General features: G+C 37.0%; 1 protein-coding gene and 1 non-coding gene across 2 annotated transcripts in view; one reads left to right on the top strand and one right to left on the bottom strand.

Annotated features, from left to right (window-relative positions):
* Positions 1-16654, top strand: part of Kntc1 (kinetochore associated 1) — an 80795-nt gene that overhangs the window by 34569 nt on the left and 29572 nt on the right. Inside the window, exons 26-41 of the mRNA XM_071612168.1 lie at positions 68-187; positions 281-424; positions 1834-1932; positions 2487-2590; positions 2739-2838; positions 3516-3650; positions 5043-5162; positions 6121-6193; positions 7290-7357; positions 10140-10420; positions 10796-10968; positions 11331-11428; positions 12018-12156; positions 12862-12918; positions 13540-13691; positions 15412-15516. Coding sequence (XP_071468269.1) covers positions 68-187; positions 281-424; positions 1834-1932; positions 2487-2590; positions 2739-2838; positions 3516-3650; positions 5043-5162; positions 6121-6193; positions 7290-7357; positions 10140-10420; positions 10796-10968; positions 11331-11428; positions 12018-12156; positions 12862-12918; positions 13540-13691; positions 15412-15516 — 1968 coding nt within the window. The remainder of the gene's footprint in view (positions 1-67; positions 188-280; positions 425-1833; positions 1933-2486; positions 2591-2738; positions 2839-3515; positions 3651-5042; positions 5163-6120; positions 6194-7289; positions 7358-10139; positions 10421-10795; positions 10969-11330; positions 11429-12017; positions 12157-12861; positions 12919-13539; positions 13692-15411; positions 15517-16654) is intronic.
* Positions 13908-13980, bottom strand: Trnaa-agc (transfer RNA alanine (anticodon AGC)). Its single transcript has one exon. It is a non-coding gene; the product is annotated as a tRNA-Ala (tRNA).

Here is a 16654-nt window from a genome sequence, read left to right as displayed (position 1 = left end):
AAGTTTGACTGTTTCCGTCTCACATTTTACCTCTGTGTCTTTAACAGTTTAAATGCTTTTGTTTTAGAAGGACTATCAAAACACGGAGGAAGTAGGTCAGTTACGTATGTTGGTAAACAACTTGCAAGAATTGATCACATTGCATAGGAAATATAACTGCAGATTGTCCCTCTCTGATTTTGAGAAGGTAAAATTTGAGGCTTATCCATACTGTTTTGTTTGTTGTATCCAGTTATGGCTAGATTCTTCATTTATGCCGTCTTTCTTGTCTACTATCCAGGAAAATGGAACCACCATAGTATTCCGAATGTTTGACAGAGTGTTGGCCCCGGAACTTATTCCCTCTGTCTTAGAGAAGAGTATAAGAGTTTACATGCAGGAACATGACTTGCAAGAGGAGGAACTTCTCTTGTTGTACATAGAGGTAATATTTCCATTATATCTGCTCTTATTTAAGGGGTCTGTGCTGTGTATCATTGTATTAAATGTTGAACGTTTTAAGGAATGTCATGCTTTACCATTGGGACTTATGAAACATTTTATTTCAACTGCTTTTGTTGTGTGTGATACTGGGGATGTAATTGTGAACCATGTCCCAGCCCTTTTATATTTTTTATTTTGAGACAGGATCTCAACAAGTTGCCCAGGCACTCCTTAAACTTGAAATCCTTCTGTCCCAACCTCCTGAGATGCTGGTATATAGATGTGCATTACCACAGAGCATATTGTATTAGTTAAGAACGTGGATTAATTCTATTACTGACTGAGGGCCTTAAGTGAAAGGGAATAACATGAACTAGTCACAGTAGCTCATGCTGGTAGTCCTAGCTGCTGGGGAGGCTGAGTTGGGAGGATCATTTTGAGACCATGAGTTTGAGAGTACCCTGGGCAAGATAGTGAGACCTCATCTCAAAAAATTAAATTTAAAAAAATAATCTCAAAATAATAGGAATTTCTCCAAAGGGCTATTGTGAAATAATAGGGCATAATCTCAATAAATATAATGGTTTTTTTATGTTTTTGTTTTTGTGGTTTTGGTCCTGTGGTTTTGGCCTTGAACATGCTAAGTGTGTGCTCTACTCTGACCTATATTTGTAGCCTAGCAATTATATTTTGTAGATATTAATGTACTATAATGATCTAATTTGAAGATCCTTTAATAATGTTTTCTTCTGCCCAGTAACTAAGGAGACCGAGATAGGAGGATTGAAAATTTGAGCTAGTTTGGGCATCTTAACTCTGCAGACCCTGTCTCAAAACATAAAAAGGGCTGTGGATATACCTCAGGGCTAGAACCCCGTTCAATCCCCAGCCACCACCACTCCCTCCCCAAAAAGGATGTTTTCTTTCTTCCTGTCACACAGAAACCCATTATTTTCTGCAGTTACCATGCACCAATAATTCTAATTTATAAAAGAATGTTTTTTAAATTTTCTGTTATATACCACTGACAGCTAAAGTTTTGATAATTTTGTAATATTTTACCATTGTTCCACATTTGTGGCTAATTAGAATTTTGGGTTTCTTTTTCCTTTTATGCATCCATAAAGGCCTTTTATCTATCTTTGTATACTCTTTTTTTAAGTAATAGCTTTTATTTATTTATTTATTTTTATTGGTACTAGAGATTGAACCTAGGAGTGCTTTACCAAAGAACTACATCCCCATCCATTTTTAATTTTAATATAGGGCCTCGCTAAGTTGCCCAAGCTGGCCCAAACTTGCATTCCTCCTGCCTCAGCATTCTGAGTAGCTGGGATTAAAGCCCCACACCCCTGCACCCAGCTGAGAGTTTTTAATTTTTGATAAACATGCATGTTTATCCCTTCCTAGGATTTACTGAAAAGATGTAGCTCAAAGTCCACCTCGCTTTTTGACACAGCATGGGAAGCAAAGGCCATGGCAGTGATAGGATGTTTGTCAGACACAGATGTAAGTAAACAGTGGCCACTGGATTTCTCAAGGCTTTTTTTGGATCATAAAAGTGGTGTTTGTTTAGTATGAAAAAATGATATTTGTTTAGTATGAAAAAAGAATTTAAGAACATAAAAATCACTCATAATTCTATTTTCTTTAATTATGGAAAATAAAATGTGAAAATTTTCTCATTTCCACCGCTCAGGAGAATAGCCATGGATAATTGAGTGTATCTGTTTTCAGGGTTTCTGTGACTATAAGTAATACTTGGCCTTTATTTTGACTTTGCAATACTGTTACCATCCAAAATACAGTATGAATAAAATCACAGACATTATTATTTTTAAACAGACTGCAGAGGCAGCAGAAAGACATAACTTTGAACAGATAAAATACTTTTCTGAATTTTTTCTAAATAATAAGGTTGCTCTTTATGTGTGTAAATGGAAAGAAATATGTGCTCTCACAGTCAGAAGGTGAAATATTCTGGTTGATGCATGCAGTGCCATTAATTTACATGAAGCGTACCTCTGAGGGCTTGTCATTGTCCACATGTGTTCTTGCTGTAGCTTATATTTGATGCTGTGCTTAAGATAATGTATGCAGCAGTGGTTCCCTGGAGTGCAGCTGTGGAGCAGCTGGTGAAGCAACACCTGGAAATGGACCATCCCAAGTAAGGACAGCCCATCAGACAGTGTGTGTTGTACCCTGGATAAACCTCCCATCTTGATTTGACATTCATTTATGTTTTTTATTTACTGGGCCCCAAAGTATTTCATAAAAAGCACAATTCATGTTAATACCAGTACATTTATTTTTAGAGTCAAGTTACTACAGGAAAGTTACAAACTAATGGAAATGAAGAAACTTTTACGAGGCTATGGGATAAGAGAGGTGAATCTCTTAAACAATGAAATAATGGTGAGTGTGCTAGTTAAAGACCATTTTTCCCTTTAATTTTCCTGTTTCTAGAGCAACATGGGAAATTTCATGAAGGTTTTATATTCTAAGAGGTTAATATAGTTAGATTCTCCTTTACATTTCTCTATAGGTATAAGAGTATTTAGTTTAGAGTTTTAAGGACAATGATAGTAAATTAAAAAGACAGTCAAAATTCAGAGTATAAATTGTGTTTTAATGTTTCATATAGGAGTTTAGTTTTTTAGTCATCAAGAGTTGAAGTTTTGTGGACTGGAGTTGTAGCTCAGTGGTAGAGCGCTTGTCTGAGGTACTAGATTCGATCCTTAGCACCACATATAAATAAATAAAGGTGTCGTGTTCAGGGCTGGGATGGTGGCTCAAGCGGTAGCGCACTCCCCTGGCATGCGTGCGGTCCAGGTTTGTTCCTCAGCACCACATACAAACAAAGATGTTGTGTCTGCCAAAAACTAAAAAAAATAAATATTAAAATTCTCTCTATCTCTCTTTTAAAAAAAAAGGTGTTGTGTTCATCTACAACTAAAAATATTAAAAGAGAGAGATAGTGTTGAGGTTTTGGTATATTATTTTAATGTTATGGCTACTTTGCCCTCGTAAGTAGGTGATTCCTGTATTCTCTACGAGAGATCTTATATTTGTTTTTATTATCTCTGTTTCAGAGGGTAGTCAGATACATTCTCAAGCAGGATGTCCCATCTTCCTTAGAAGATGCTTTAAAGGTGGCTCAAGCGTATAGGATTTCTGATGATGAAATCTACAGTCTAAGGATTATTGACCTGATTGATAGAGAACAGGTATGAAAGTTTTATATAGTAATTTCATAGGACTTCTTTGTTAACAAAATCCTTAAAAATAGAAACTAAACTAACTGAACTAATTTTCACAAAATAAAGTTGTAATAACATGAAAACATAGGATTGTTTGAATGGCTTCTTTTTTAATGTGTGAGTTCTTTAAAAGTATTTTGTGATTAGCTAATGGATGTTTATACTCTGATGGTTAATAAAACTTAGATGCATGTTTTTTTATATATCGTAGAACCCTTCAATTTCAGAATAAGGCATGGCTTTTCTTTTTCTATATCTTTTGATTTTTTGAGTGCTGGGTATTGAACCAGGCCCTCACACTTTGGAAGCCCTCTGGCCCTTCTTTTAAGAAAAAAATTTTTTTTAAATTTTTATTTTAAGATAGGGTTTTGGAAAGTTGCTTAGGGCCTCTCTCAATTGCTGAGACTAACCTTAAACTTGTGGTCTCCTGCTTCAGCCTCCTGAGTTGCCGAGATTACAGGTGTGCCACTTTGCCCATCTTCTCTTTTATATTTTTAAGTGTCTTTATTTTCATATAATTCTATAATCATAGGCATTCTTTTTTTTTTTTTTTTCTCTCCTGAAGATGGACATAAGGGACGGGGCTGTGGCTCAGTGGTAGAGCACTTGCCTAGCATGCATGAGGCACTGGGTTTGATCCCCCGCACCACATAAAAATAAACAAATAAAATAAAGATCTTGTGTCCATCCACAACTAAAAAAATATTTAGAAGAAAAAAAGATGGACACAGTATTTTTACTTTATTTTATTTATTTTTATATAGTGCTGAGGATTGAACCCAGTGCCTCACACATGTGAGGCAAGTACTCTATTGCTAAGCTATAACCCCAGCCCCAATCATAGGCATTATTAAGAAGTATGATAGTCTTCAGTACCTAGGATTGAATTTGAATTTTACTTTATGGTTTGCTGTCATCCAAGGCAGAATTTTCAGATTTTTTGTTTTTCAATACTGGGAATTGAACCCAGGGGTGCTCTACCATTGAACTCTCTCTCCAGCCCTTTTTTTTTTTTTTTTATTTTGAGGCAGGGTCTCACTAGGTTGCTAAGACTGGCCTCAAATTTGTGACCCTTCTGCCTCAGTCTCCTGAATAGCTTGGATTATAGATGTGCAGTACTGTGCCTAGCAATTTTCAGACTTTTTAAAATGCTCAACAATAATCTACTTTTCAGAATACTTTTTTTTTTTCTTTGATGTTTGGCATCAAATCCAGGTCCTCGTGCATGCTAGGTAAGTGAAATCAGGTTTTTCTTCTTTTTCCCTTTATTTTCATTTTTAAATAGAAAAGAAAGAGGTAAATCCGAGCTGCCCTTTGCAGGGAGCAGAAGGTTTTCTTCCCTTCTAACACTGTTCATAGGGTGAAGACTGTCTCCTCCTGTTGCGGTCTCTGCCTCCTGCCCAAGCTGAGAAAACTGCAGAAAGAGTCATCATCTGGGCACGACTGGCATTACAAGAGGAGCCAGATGATTCTAAAGAGGTGAGGTTTTCACTTAACAAAGTAGAAGTGAACCCCGTGGTTATGGATCTGAAGAGGATACAAAAGGTAGACTCACAAACAGGAAGGTCTTCCCTTTTCATTGCTAATGTGGCCTCTGGTAAAAGTTCCTGTGTAAATTTGGTTTATAGGAGAAAACCAGATACACCTACTTTGAGCAAATAATTTGGCCCTCAATGAATAATCCAGGATCTGCAAATTAGAAGGATTCACTGAAGCAGCTGTTGTAGAGGAAGAGTTTTTCACAATCCTTTGATATGTAAACAATATTTTGTGCAGTGAAGGTATGATTACTGTCAAACAATAATGTCATCTGCAGATCAATGTAAGTCTAAATAATCTTAAATAATTGAGGCTTAGAAATGATGTCAAAAGAGCCAGTTCACTTCCTTAGAGATGAGGAATTAAATATCTAATTTATCCAGGGTAGTTTGATTTTCAGACCCTGAAGGGTAGGTGCCTGCCAGCTTCTCTCAGCCATCCATTCAATTATTTTTTACCTTAGGGAAGTGAGTTTTGTTTTTTAACACCTGATCTTCATTATGCTAATATTAGCAGTAGGCATTAGATTCAGTATTGTAAATAGAGAATCCACTTCATTGTGAACTGGGCCCTATTGTTAACTCTTTAGAGGTTACATTCATAAACTAGGCTTTTAAGATAGGTGACTTTTCTGAGATTTTTACAAAGTGGCAGAGCCTCAACACAACACAACACAACACAACTCAACACAAGTCTGATACCACCATCTGGACTTTTTCTTCCTCTTTTTCTGTAGTACTGTGGGTATAGAACACAGGGCCTCTTGAATGCTAGGCAATGCTCCACCACTGAGGTACACCCCAGCTCGCGATTCCATGGTTTTATGTGTTTGTTTGCATATGTACTACCAAAGTGGTTAGAAAAGGAAACAGATTTGATTTTGCATCTTTCTTTTTAGGACAAGGCCTGGAGAATGTCTGTGGCACAGACATCAGTGGATATTCTTAAAATACTTTGTGACATTCAGAAAGGTAGGATCTGCCTCTGTTCCCTCGTATTGGTTTTGTTTTGATGGGGCACAATGACACCTCTCATCATACCCTCAGATTTCCTTTCTTATTGTCTTTATGAGCTTTCTCATTTTTGTCATTATAAATCTTTCTGTCTCATTATTTTTTTAATCAATAGTGGAAGAACAGAAGCATTTAAAACCCATGTGTTTATTTGTATGCTTCAGTAAGCTATTCAGTGCTAGGCTTTGGTACCTTTTACTTATTGCTCATTTTTCTCACATCTAGTTGGTTATGATCAGGGTAACAAACCCTACTTAATCCTAAACTTAAAACAATTAAGAAAAGAACTCTCTTGGGGGGCTGGGGCTGTAGCTCAGTGGCAGACCACTTTCCTAGCATGTGTGAAGCACTGGGTTTGATCCTTAGCACCACATTAAAAAAAAAAAAAAAAAAGTAACAAAATAAGGCATGCTGTCCATCTACAACTACAAAAAAAGGGGGGAAAAAAAACTCTTGGGGGAAAAAAGCTATAATTTATTTCAGAACAATGACCATTTTTCTTTTAACCCTTAAATTTCCCTTTTTTACCTCCAGAAAGAGTAATTAGATTTCTTATTTCAAATTAGATCTCTTTTTGCATTTAAATTGCATTATATCAGCATCTGAAAAAAAATGCTATATACTTAGAAGAGAACCAAAGCCAATTATAGTCTGCTTTCTATTACTGTAACAAAACTCCTGAGGTTGGGTAATTTATAAAGATTAGGAGCTTACTTAGCTCATGATTTTGGAGGCTCTGGAGTCCAAGAGCATGTTGCTGGTGTCTGCTCACATCTTATCAGAGCCTTCTTGTTGCATCATGCTATGACAGAGAGTGTCAGATGGTAAGACTGAGCAAATTAGAGGAAGTGCTGAAGAGAGATTGCTTTTATCACAGAGCTGCTCCATGAATCCATGAACAGTGATCCATTCATGAGGACAGAGGTCTTGGACACTTCACAAAGGCCCCCTCTTAATACTGTTAACAGACACCTGAAATTCTGAGTACACATTCAAACCATTGTATATGGGAATTTGTATGTGTCTGCTATAACTTTTAAAAATTTAATTACAGACAATGTGCAGAAGAAGGATGAATGTGAAGAAATCTTGAAACAATTTCAAATGGTGGCCAGCCTACAGGTACACATGTTGCACTACCCCGAATGGTGTTACCCAACCAATGAGTGCATTCAAAATAGTGCCTGCTTAAAATGTGCTGTCCTAGCCGTCAGATACTTCACATACTACTTTTCTCTCTCTCACCAACTTTTTTTTTTTTTTGCACCAGGGATTGAACTCAAGGACACTTAACCACCAAGCCATATCCCCAGTCCTTTTTATGTTTTATTTAGAGACAGGGTCTTGCTGAGTTGCTTAGGGCCTTGCAGTTGCTGAGGCTGGCTTTGAACTCGTGATCCTTCTGCCTCCTGAGCTGTTGGGATTACAGGCGTACACCCACTGTGCCTGGCTCACCAACTTTTTGAGATATAATTTATGTACCATACTTCATCCACTTAAAGTGCATAATTCATGATTTTGGGCCTATTGCATTATTAAATCTTTTAAATTTTAGTAAAATACATATGAAATTGTCCATTTTAACTATTTTTCTGTATGTAGCTCAGCATTAATTTTGTTCACAGTGTTGTGTAACCTTCACATGTGACTACTTTTTATCACTCCACACAGAAACTGTGGCCATTAAATTGCAATTCCCCCACTCCCTTTGATCTACTTTTTGTCTCTACAAATTTGCCAATTTTCACTATACACAAGTGGAATTATCCAACCAAGAGCATAATGAAGGAGTCCTGTGATCCAAAAGCTTGAGACTTACTGTGTTAATTGCTGTCTTTGTGAAAGGCTTCTGGGTAGTAAACATAAGTTAACTTCTCTATGTTCTTCTTAAATTTGAAAGTTAGAGGTATGTGTCATGTGTATTTATCCTGCTATCGTTGATAGAACATTTATTGTGTATCTGTGATATGCACATCGGCTGTGGAGGTGGCTGTTTTCCTCATTCTGCAGAGGAGTACTCAGACGCTCAACAATTCTAAGATCAGTGGTGGGGCATTTACCTAGCTTTTGTGATGCCCTAGGTCCCATCCCCAGCCTAGCAAAACACAAGTACCTTGCATCAGATTGACACTCATTCCCTGCTGCCTTTCATGGCTCCTCATGCTGTCTGACTCAGCACCCTTACTTCTGTTATTGTGCAGTTATTGTTATTATGACTTCTGTTATGAAACTGTTATTCTGTTTCATACTGTCTCACTAGCATTCAGCAGTTAAAATTAGAGTTTTAAATATTCAAAAAAATACATATCCCATAAAACTCCCAATGCCTGTTGATGATATGCAGAAGCCACATTGCTTCCAGAGAAGGTGCACGTTAGAAGGAGAGAAACCAGTCATTTACATTTTGTTTACTTATATATTCATGCAGTACATGATTGAAAGACTTTAAGAGGAAAAATGGTTAAAGTGGTAAATTTCATATTATGTTCATTTTACCACAACAAAAAAAAATACATAAGCTTATTTAAATTAACTCTCCACTTCAGATTGTAAGCAATAAAGAATTCTTTGACCACCCTCCAAAAAAAATTTTTTTATATATATATATATAACAAGTATACAAGCACTGTAAAAATAAGTCTCTTTCCTCTCTGACCCTCCAGCTCTTCTGTTTCCCACAATAACTGCAGCCACAGCAACCAGTTTCTCGGGTATCCTTCCAGAAGTTTTCAATGGCTCTCCAAGCATAGAAATTTCTGATTCCTAATCCAGGTGGTACTGTGATATATAATGAATAGAGTTTTCAACAGCATATCTACAGTAAATATCAGTAGTAAGCTCTCATATTGATTTCTGAGTACAGCTATTTCCTCATGGTTCATCCTTTTCAGGGAAAGATCACTAGTATTTCTTTGGAGGAAGCATCCATTTGAAAATATTTATAGCCAGGCATGTGGTACCTACCTGTAGTCCCATATGTAAAGGAGGCTGTGACAGGAGAATCACTTGAGCCCAGGAGTTCAAGGCCAGTGTAGACAACATATTGAAACCATGAGTTCAAAAATAAGAATAATTATTATATGTATAAAGACAGGGTATTGGCAGGGAAAGTTAAAAAAAATACTCAGTGTTATTTGGAAAAGGTAATAAATGAAATTATGCAATATAGCCATAAAATGCTAGTGAAAGAAAATGTTCAGTGTTGATTAAGTTAAGTTATTATCAATGCGGGGGGAGTAGTTTTGTGTTCTGTAGAACATTGGCAAGTTGGAGTGATTTTCAGCCATCATGATTGTGGGGAAGTGCTACTGGCATGTAGTGGGTAGAGGCCAGGAATGCCACTAAATATTCCTGTATTGTACATAGGACAGTTCCTTAACCTTGTGCAACAAAATGTTATTCATCCTAAAGAATTGTAAAGACTAGGAAACCCTAGTTTTGCTGTGAAGTATGGCATCAAAACAGGGGGTATAATTTGCCCTTACTACCTCTTTGCAACTTTCAGTGGGATTTTTACTAAGTCAGGTAACTAAATCCTTAGTCTGGAGTTTGTAGCCAACCAGAAGTCATGGAAAAGAGCAAATCTGATTTCTTCAAACCTATAGCGAAGACTTGTCCAAACTTAACACTTAAACCCTGCCTCTTTATGTTCAGAGCTCCCTACAACACAGAATTATCTGGCTCAAAATTCAGCACTGCTAAAACAGAAACCCCAGGATATAGTGATGTTGTCCTATTTTCCAAGCTTTATATGATAGTTACTTTTGTAACTTGAAATGTAAAGACTTAGAATTCTTAATTTACAAGGGAGTAGTCTCCAAGGGAGAGGTTTGAAACATAATCATGATTCTGAACACAGGATAGACTAAGCAGACTTGGAACTTTGTCTTGCTTTTTTCTGCAGGAGAACTTTGAGGTCTTTCTTTCGTTTGAAGATTATAGCAACAGTGCCGTGGTAGGAAATCTCCGTGAACGGTGCATTAAAGCTCATGAAGTTGTTCAGGCCAGGCACAAACCCGGGGGCACCGGAGAGCCCATTGCTGCTGAGGGGACGGGCCTGAGCACCAAATCAAAGCTTCATGGACAGGCATTGGCCTTACAGGTGTCCCCCCAAGAGCTGGAGGCAGAGCTGGCTTTGCGAGCCCTGAAAGACGGGAATGTCAGGACAGCGCTGAACAAATGCAGGTGACGTCTGGACCCCTGACTTCCCCACTTGTCTAAAAGTAGCAAGTGCAGGACCAGTGACACCTTTTTTCTCAAAAGCAACTTTTGCTTTCTTACCCCGAGAGCCCATTTGTGGCCTCTGTGCCAGAATGTAGTAGCATAGAAGGAATGTAACAAATACTGGTAAGTTATATAACATAACCATTGAATTTAGGTGTTGTGCCCTTTGACATTTAATGGTTTTTAAATAATTTGAAAAATGAGGTTCACTATATGCCATGAAAACATTTTAAAGACATTTATGTGTCAGTAACAGCTTATATGCTAATGCAAGAAAGGCTGATGCATTTCCTTGTGATCTGAGTGTTCTAACCGTCCACACTTCCTCTCCTCCAGAGACCTGTTTAAGCATCACTGCAATGCCAACACAGGGAGGCTTCTGTTCCTGACGTGTCAGAAGCTTTGTCAGATGTTGGCTAATGACATCCCAATGAGAGCACCCGTAGGACTGAATCTCCCTTCTGAGATACACGATCTAGCATGCCAAGCTGCCACCATCTGCAGTCCAGGTGACAACACCGATAATAGTACTGTACTCTCTGGTTCCTTGCACACTTGTATACTAAATGCCTTCTCTGTATGTTTGGGCATTCCAGTAACTAGGCAAGAGATAGTAGTTCTTCCTTCCAAAGTGACAACTATGATTGATTCTCTTTTAGGAATTATAGTTTTAAAATACTTCAAAATATCAACAATGTCATTTCTGACTATTGACAGTACTTGGCTTAAGGAAAAAACTCATACTAACTCATACTGCATTTAGAGTAGTTATAGCTGTGTGGAAACCTTAGAATTCTGAGTGGCGATTATAAAATGGTTGTTTTAAAGATATAAAATGGGAGCCTTATGATTTTTCTCTATTCTTTTTCAGATTTTTTACTAGATGCTTTAGAGCTATGTAAATACACATTAATAGCCGTGGAGCTTTCCAGACAGTGCCACATGGATGACTGTGGAATCCTAATGAAAGTAAATCACTTTAAAATTTTTTTTCCTTAAACAAAACCCCTGCCAACCCATATGTGCCACTTTGTATCATTTGACTTGCATACTTTACAAAAATACTGCGTCTATCTCTTACATTTTCTTATTATACACTGAAAACCTACTTATAGGCGTGAAGCCCCTTCTCTTTTCCAGCCATTTATTGGTGTTAATTTACACTATTTTTTGAAACATTGTACCTCAAATGAGGCCTCTCTAGATATTATTCTTCTGTTAGATGTTTAATTTAAAATGAAATTTTTATATGCCATAGCCCAGAAGAAACAAAGAGTGTATCTGTCTTTGTTCTGCTATATTGCTCAGGGGGTAAAAAAAAAAAAAAAGTCTGTACATGTTCAGCACAGACACAATTTTATTTTTCTGAATATTTTGCTCTAAAGTTGGTTGAATCCATAGCTCTGGAACTGTGTATATAGAGAGCCAGTGTACACAGTTGTATTTATCCATCAACACTGCTTGGCTGTAAGACACCTGATTCTGTATGCTAGTTGGTTATGATAAATATGTTTTGCAGCATACACAGTTCTGTCTTTTCTTATGGTTTGGTATTTAGGCTTCCTTTGGAACTCATAAGGATCCGTATGAAGAGTGGTCTTACAGTGACTTCTTCAATGAAGATGGAATTGTTCTGGAGTCACAGATGGTGCTACCAGTTATTTATGAGTTGATTTCATCACTTGTGCCTCTTGCTGGTAAATTTCACTTGTAGTGTTATTTTCTACGTATTTCTGCTTCATGCATATTTAAACTAGAGGTTTGAAATTAGAACTATATACAGTAATGTACATGAATCTCACAGGCATAATGTTGAGAAAAAATAGCCAGATATAAAAGAATGCATACTGTATGATTGAATTCACATAAAGTAAAAGAACAGGCTAAAACTAAGCCATAGTGTTAGAAGTCAGGGAAGTGGTGACCCTTATGGGTAGGTAATAACTATATTGGGCATGTGGGGGATTCTGAGTGCTGATCATGTACTATATCTTAATCTTGTTCTGCTATATTCAGTTTGTGGAAATTTTTCAAGTTTTACAATTATCTGTGTGTTTTTCTGTTTGTGTAGTTCATGTTGTTTTGTTTTTTAAAGCAGCAGTTTGCTTTAGAATGTTTGATAATAGCACAATATTTAAATATCTCAGACAGCCATGGTGGTGCACACCCATCCATAATCCCAGTGACCTGGGAGCTGAGGCAGAAGGATCTCAAGTTAAGGTTGGCCTTGGCAACTTAGCAAGATCCTGTCTCAAAATAAAATAAAAGGATTAGAGATGTAGCTCAGCGGTGAAATGCCCTGGATTTAATTCCCAGTACCGTATAAATAAATAAATATGGGTATTTGCTTTATAAGAGTGTTATTTTATTTAGTGGTATTAATTTTTTGTTTTCTTTTGTAGAAAGCAGAAGATATCCCTTGGATTCTATAAGTATGCCATACTGCTCCATTAGGGAAGGTATTTAATATCAGAAGTATATCACATTATATTATAATTTTATAAATATACAAATACAGGAATTCCTTAAAAATCTGAATATTAATCTGAATTTTTCCTTTTTGTAATTATTTAGTATTTTATTATTAATTTTCCAGAAGATCAGTAGCTTATGTGATTTGGCTGATAATATTAACACTTATGAATCTTCTCAAATTTTAATCTTCCATATAGAGAAACAGTTTTTATCCACCGGTGATTTTTTTAAAATAGTAAAATTATAATAAAAAATCTCATTATTTAATGAAGTTAGTTATTTTTTGTTTAAATCCAGCCTCCTGTTACCTCTGTCATTAACTAACTCTGAGAATGAATTCCATGACCGTTAACCTGCATTGACGAAGTAGGCTGGGCTGTGGTTGTAGCTCAGTGGTAGAGCACTTGCCTAGCATGTGTGAGGCACTGGGTTGGATCTTCAGCACCACATAAAAATAAATAAATAAAATAAAGGTATGGTGTCTATCTACAACTAAAAATAAAAAAAATTTTAAAAGTAGAGTGTTCCTGAAAGCAGTTTCTCTTTATATGATCTTTCTCTGTTTAAAACATGTAAATATTAAAACTCTTTTTTTCACTTTGCAGGAGACAACCTTATCTTTCCTATTATACGTTCCATCTCTACCCTGCTTCAGAACCTCCAGGAATCTAGCCAGTGGGAGCTGGCGCTGAGATTCGTAGTTGGTTCCTTTGGTACTTGCCTCCAGCACTCTGTGTCCAACTTCATGAATGCCAGTGTGAGTGAGAAGGTGTAGTTTCTAGAACAAATACTTTGACTTTGGGTAAATAGAGATACAAAAGCATTGCCAAACAAAAGAATTTGGAGTTCACATTTTCCTGTTTGATCCTGTAGCAAAAAAATTAAATCATGTGTAAAATTTAAGGGACATTTGTTAATTTGTTAAACATCTATTAAATTTAGGTACAATTCAAGGTTTTGCACATTTATTTTTATGTGGTGCTGAGGATCGAACCCAGGGCCTCCCACGTGCTAGGCGAGTGCTCTACCACTGAGCCACAACCCCAGCCCCTGCACTTTTTTGGGGGGCATGGGTAGTGGAGATTGAACCAAGGGTACTTTATCACTGAGCTACATCCACAGTCTTATTTTATTTTATTTATTTATTTATTTATTTTTTTGAGACAGCATCTCTATAAAGTTGCTGAGGGCCTCACTGAGTTGCCCAGGTTGGCCTTGAATTTGTGATCTTCCTACCTCAGCCTCCCAAGTTGCTGAGATTATAGGTGTGCACCTCTGTGCCCAGTCTTTGGCACACATATCCATCCTCACTCTGCACGACAACTCCCAGAGTCTCCATTTTGGAAATATGGAAACTCAAACTCAGAGAGGTGAAATAAGTTCCCTACAGTTTTCGGTTGGGTTGATAGTTCTTCACATCCAAGTTTAGTGCGGTATCCTTCTGCCATTTTTTTTTTTTTTTAACCCAATTATAATTATTTCCTAACAGCATTATAGAAGAGATTCTATAAGACAAACCACCTGTTGATAACTTGCTTATGAAAATAGGTCTCAGAGGAAGTTGTCTCTGTTTCCACTACTCTGTTGATTCACATTAATTGCCAATTCTTTCTTTTTTAAATTGACTCTATTGAGGTATATCTTTCAAAATTAAAATGTTCATGTTTTAAATGTGTCAACCATTGTATCCCTCTTATCACCAATACCACAATCAAAATATAGAGGTTTTTTTGTTTATTTTTGGTTTTTTGGTACTGGGGATAGGACCCAGGAGTACTTTACCACTGAACTATATCTGCACTTTTTTTTTTTTTTTTTTTTTGAGACAGAATCTTGCTAACTTGCTTAGGTCCTTGCTAAGTTACTGAGGCTAGCTAGTCTCAAACTTGCAAGTCTCCTGCCTCAGCTCCCTAAGTCGCTGGGATTACAGGCTTGTGCCACTGCATCCAGCAAGATACAGAATATTTTTAAGTATTTTTTTTTTTTTTTTTTAGTTGTAGATAGACATAATACCCTTTATTTTATTTATTTATTTTTATGTGGTGCAAAGGATCAAACTCAGAGCCTCACACATGATAAGCAAACGCTCTGCCACTGAGCCACAACCCCAGTCCAAGATTTTTTTTTTTTTTTTAAGAGAGAGAGAGAGAGAATTTTTTAATATTTATTTTTTAGTTTTCGGCAGACCCAACATCTTTGTATGTGGTGCTAAGGATCGAACCCGGGCCGCACGCATGCCAGGCGAGCGCACTACCGCTTGAGCCACATCGCCGGCCCTCCAAGAATATTTTTAAAAGTTCCTTTTTCCTCTTCCAAGTCAGTCTCCCCACCCTAGCTCCAGTTTTCTATCACTATAAATTAAAAGCTAAGTTTTTTGCATAAAACATAAATTTTCTGTGTTCTTTATTATCTGAGGCAAGTTTTTAGAATGATTCATAGAAGTGGACTTAAAGATTCTTTTGTTCTTTTTTTAAAAGTTACTTGGTGAAACCACATTAATTAATTCAAGACATATTGTTATGGAATTGAAAGAAAAATCCGTTATGTTTATCAGGGGAAATGCTACAATTCTACTGCACAAAGTAAGTATTGGTGGCTTGTTTTTTTATTGCCTGTTTCCTTTTTAGCTTGGTCAGCAGAATCTATGATTCAGTATGACAGTGTTCTACTGTTCTAAGATTTTAAGAACCTGTATTACTTTATTTTTTAAGACAAGGTCTCACTGAGTTACCCAGATTGGCCTGGAACTTTTTTGGGTGGGGCGGGGGGTGGATATACCAGGGATTGAACCAAAGAGCGCTTAACCACTGAGCCACATCCCCATCCCTTTTTATTTATTCATTTTTATTTTAAGACATGTTCTCACTAAGTTGCTTATAGTCTTGCTAAGTTGCTAAGGCTAACTTTGAACCTGTGGTCCTCCTCCCTCAGCCTTCCAAGCCACTGGGATTAAAGGCGTGTGCTACCATGCCCACCTGGCCTGGAACTTTCAATCCCCCTGCCTCATCCTCCCAAGTAATGGGGATATGGGGATTACAAGCATGTACCACCATGCTCAGCAGGCTTTATTATTTAAAATATTATTTTTGAAATAGGATCTCATTAAGTTGCTGAGGCTTGCCTCGAATTTATAATCCTCCTATCTTAGCCTCCTAAATTTCTGGGATTACAGCATGTATCTCACTGTGCACAGATAAGTCATGACCTTTTTAAGAACACTGGAGTGCTGAGGTTGAGGGTCTGTTTGGGCTATATCCAAGAGAACCCTGTAGAACAGGATCTCTATAGTCATTTTCTTTCAAAGAGAGTAGAGAATTAGGGGAGTAACAGGAGGATTTCAATGATTTTTTTTTTTTTTTTTTTTTTTAAGAGTGTTGAGTTAGTAGAGAGGTAAAGATTAATGGTTTGAAGACAGGACTTTTGCAGGATCAAACCCTTAAGTAGATGAGAAGGGGTGAAATCCAGTAAATATGTGGAGGTTTGGCCAGGAAGAGTTGGGGACTGAAGGAACAGAAGAGTACAGTCATACATAGCCAGCAGTGAAGATATGTCTGAGAAATGCCTTGTTAGCTGATTTTGTGGTTATGTAATATATTTACCAAACTCAGATGGCTGCAACCAATCATATAATCTTAGGGGACCAGTGATGTATATGTAGTCTGTCAGTGACCAGAACATCATTATGGGGTGCACAAATGCAGAGGGGCTAGTAGATTTGGT

Source organism: Marmota flaviventris, chromosome 1 (genome assembly GCF_047511675.1).
Source record: "Marmota flaviventris isolate mMarFla1 chromosome 1, mMarFla1.hap1, whole genome shotgun sequence".
Taxonomy (NCBI): domain Eukaryota; kingdom Metazoa; phylum Chordata; class Mammalia; order Rodentia; family Sciuridae; genus Marmota; species Marmota flaviventris.
The sequence above is the reverse complement of the archived record's forward strand: the minus strand, read 5'-3'. Positions and strand labels throughout refer to the sequence as shown.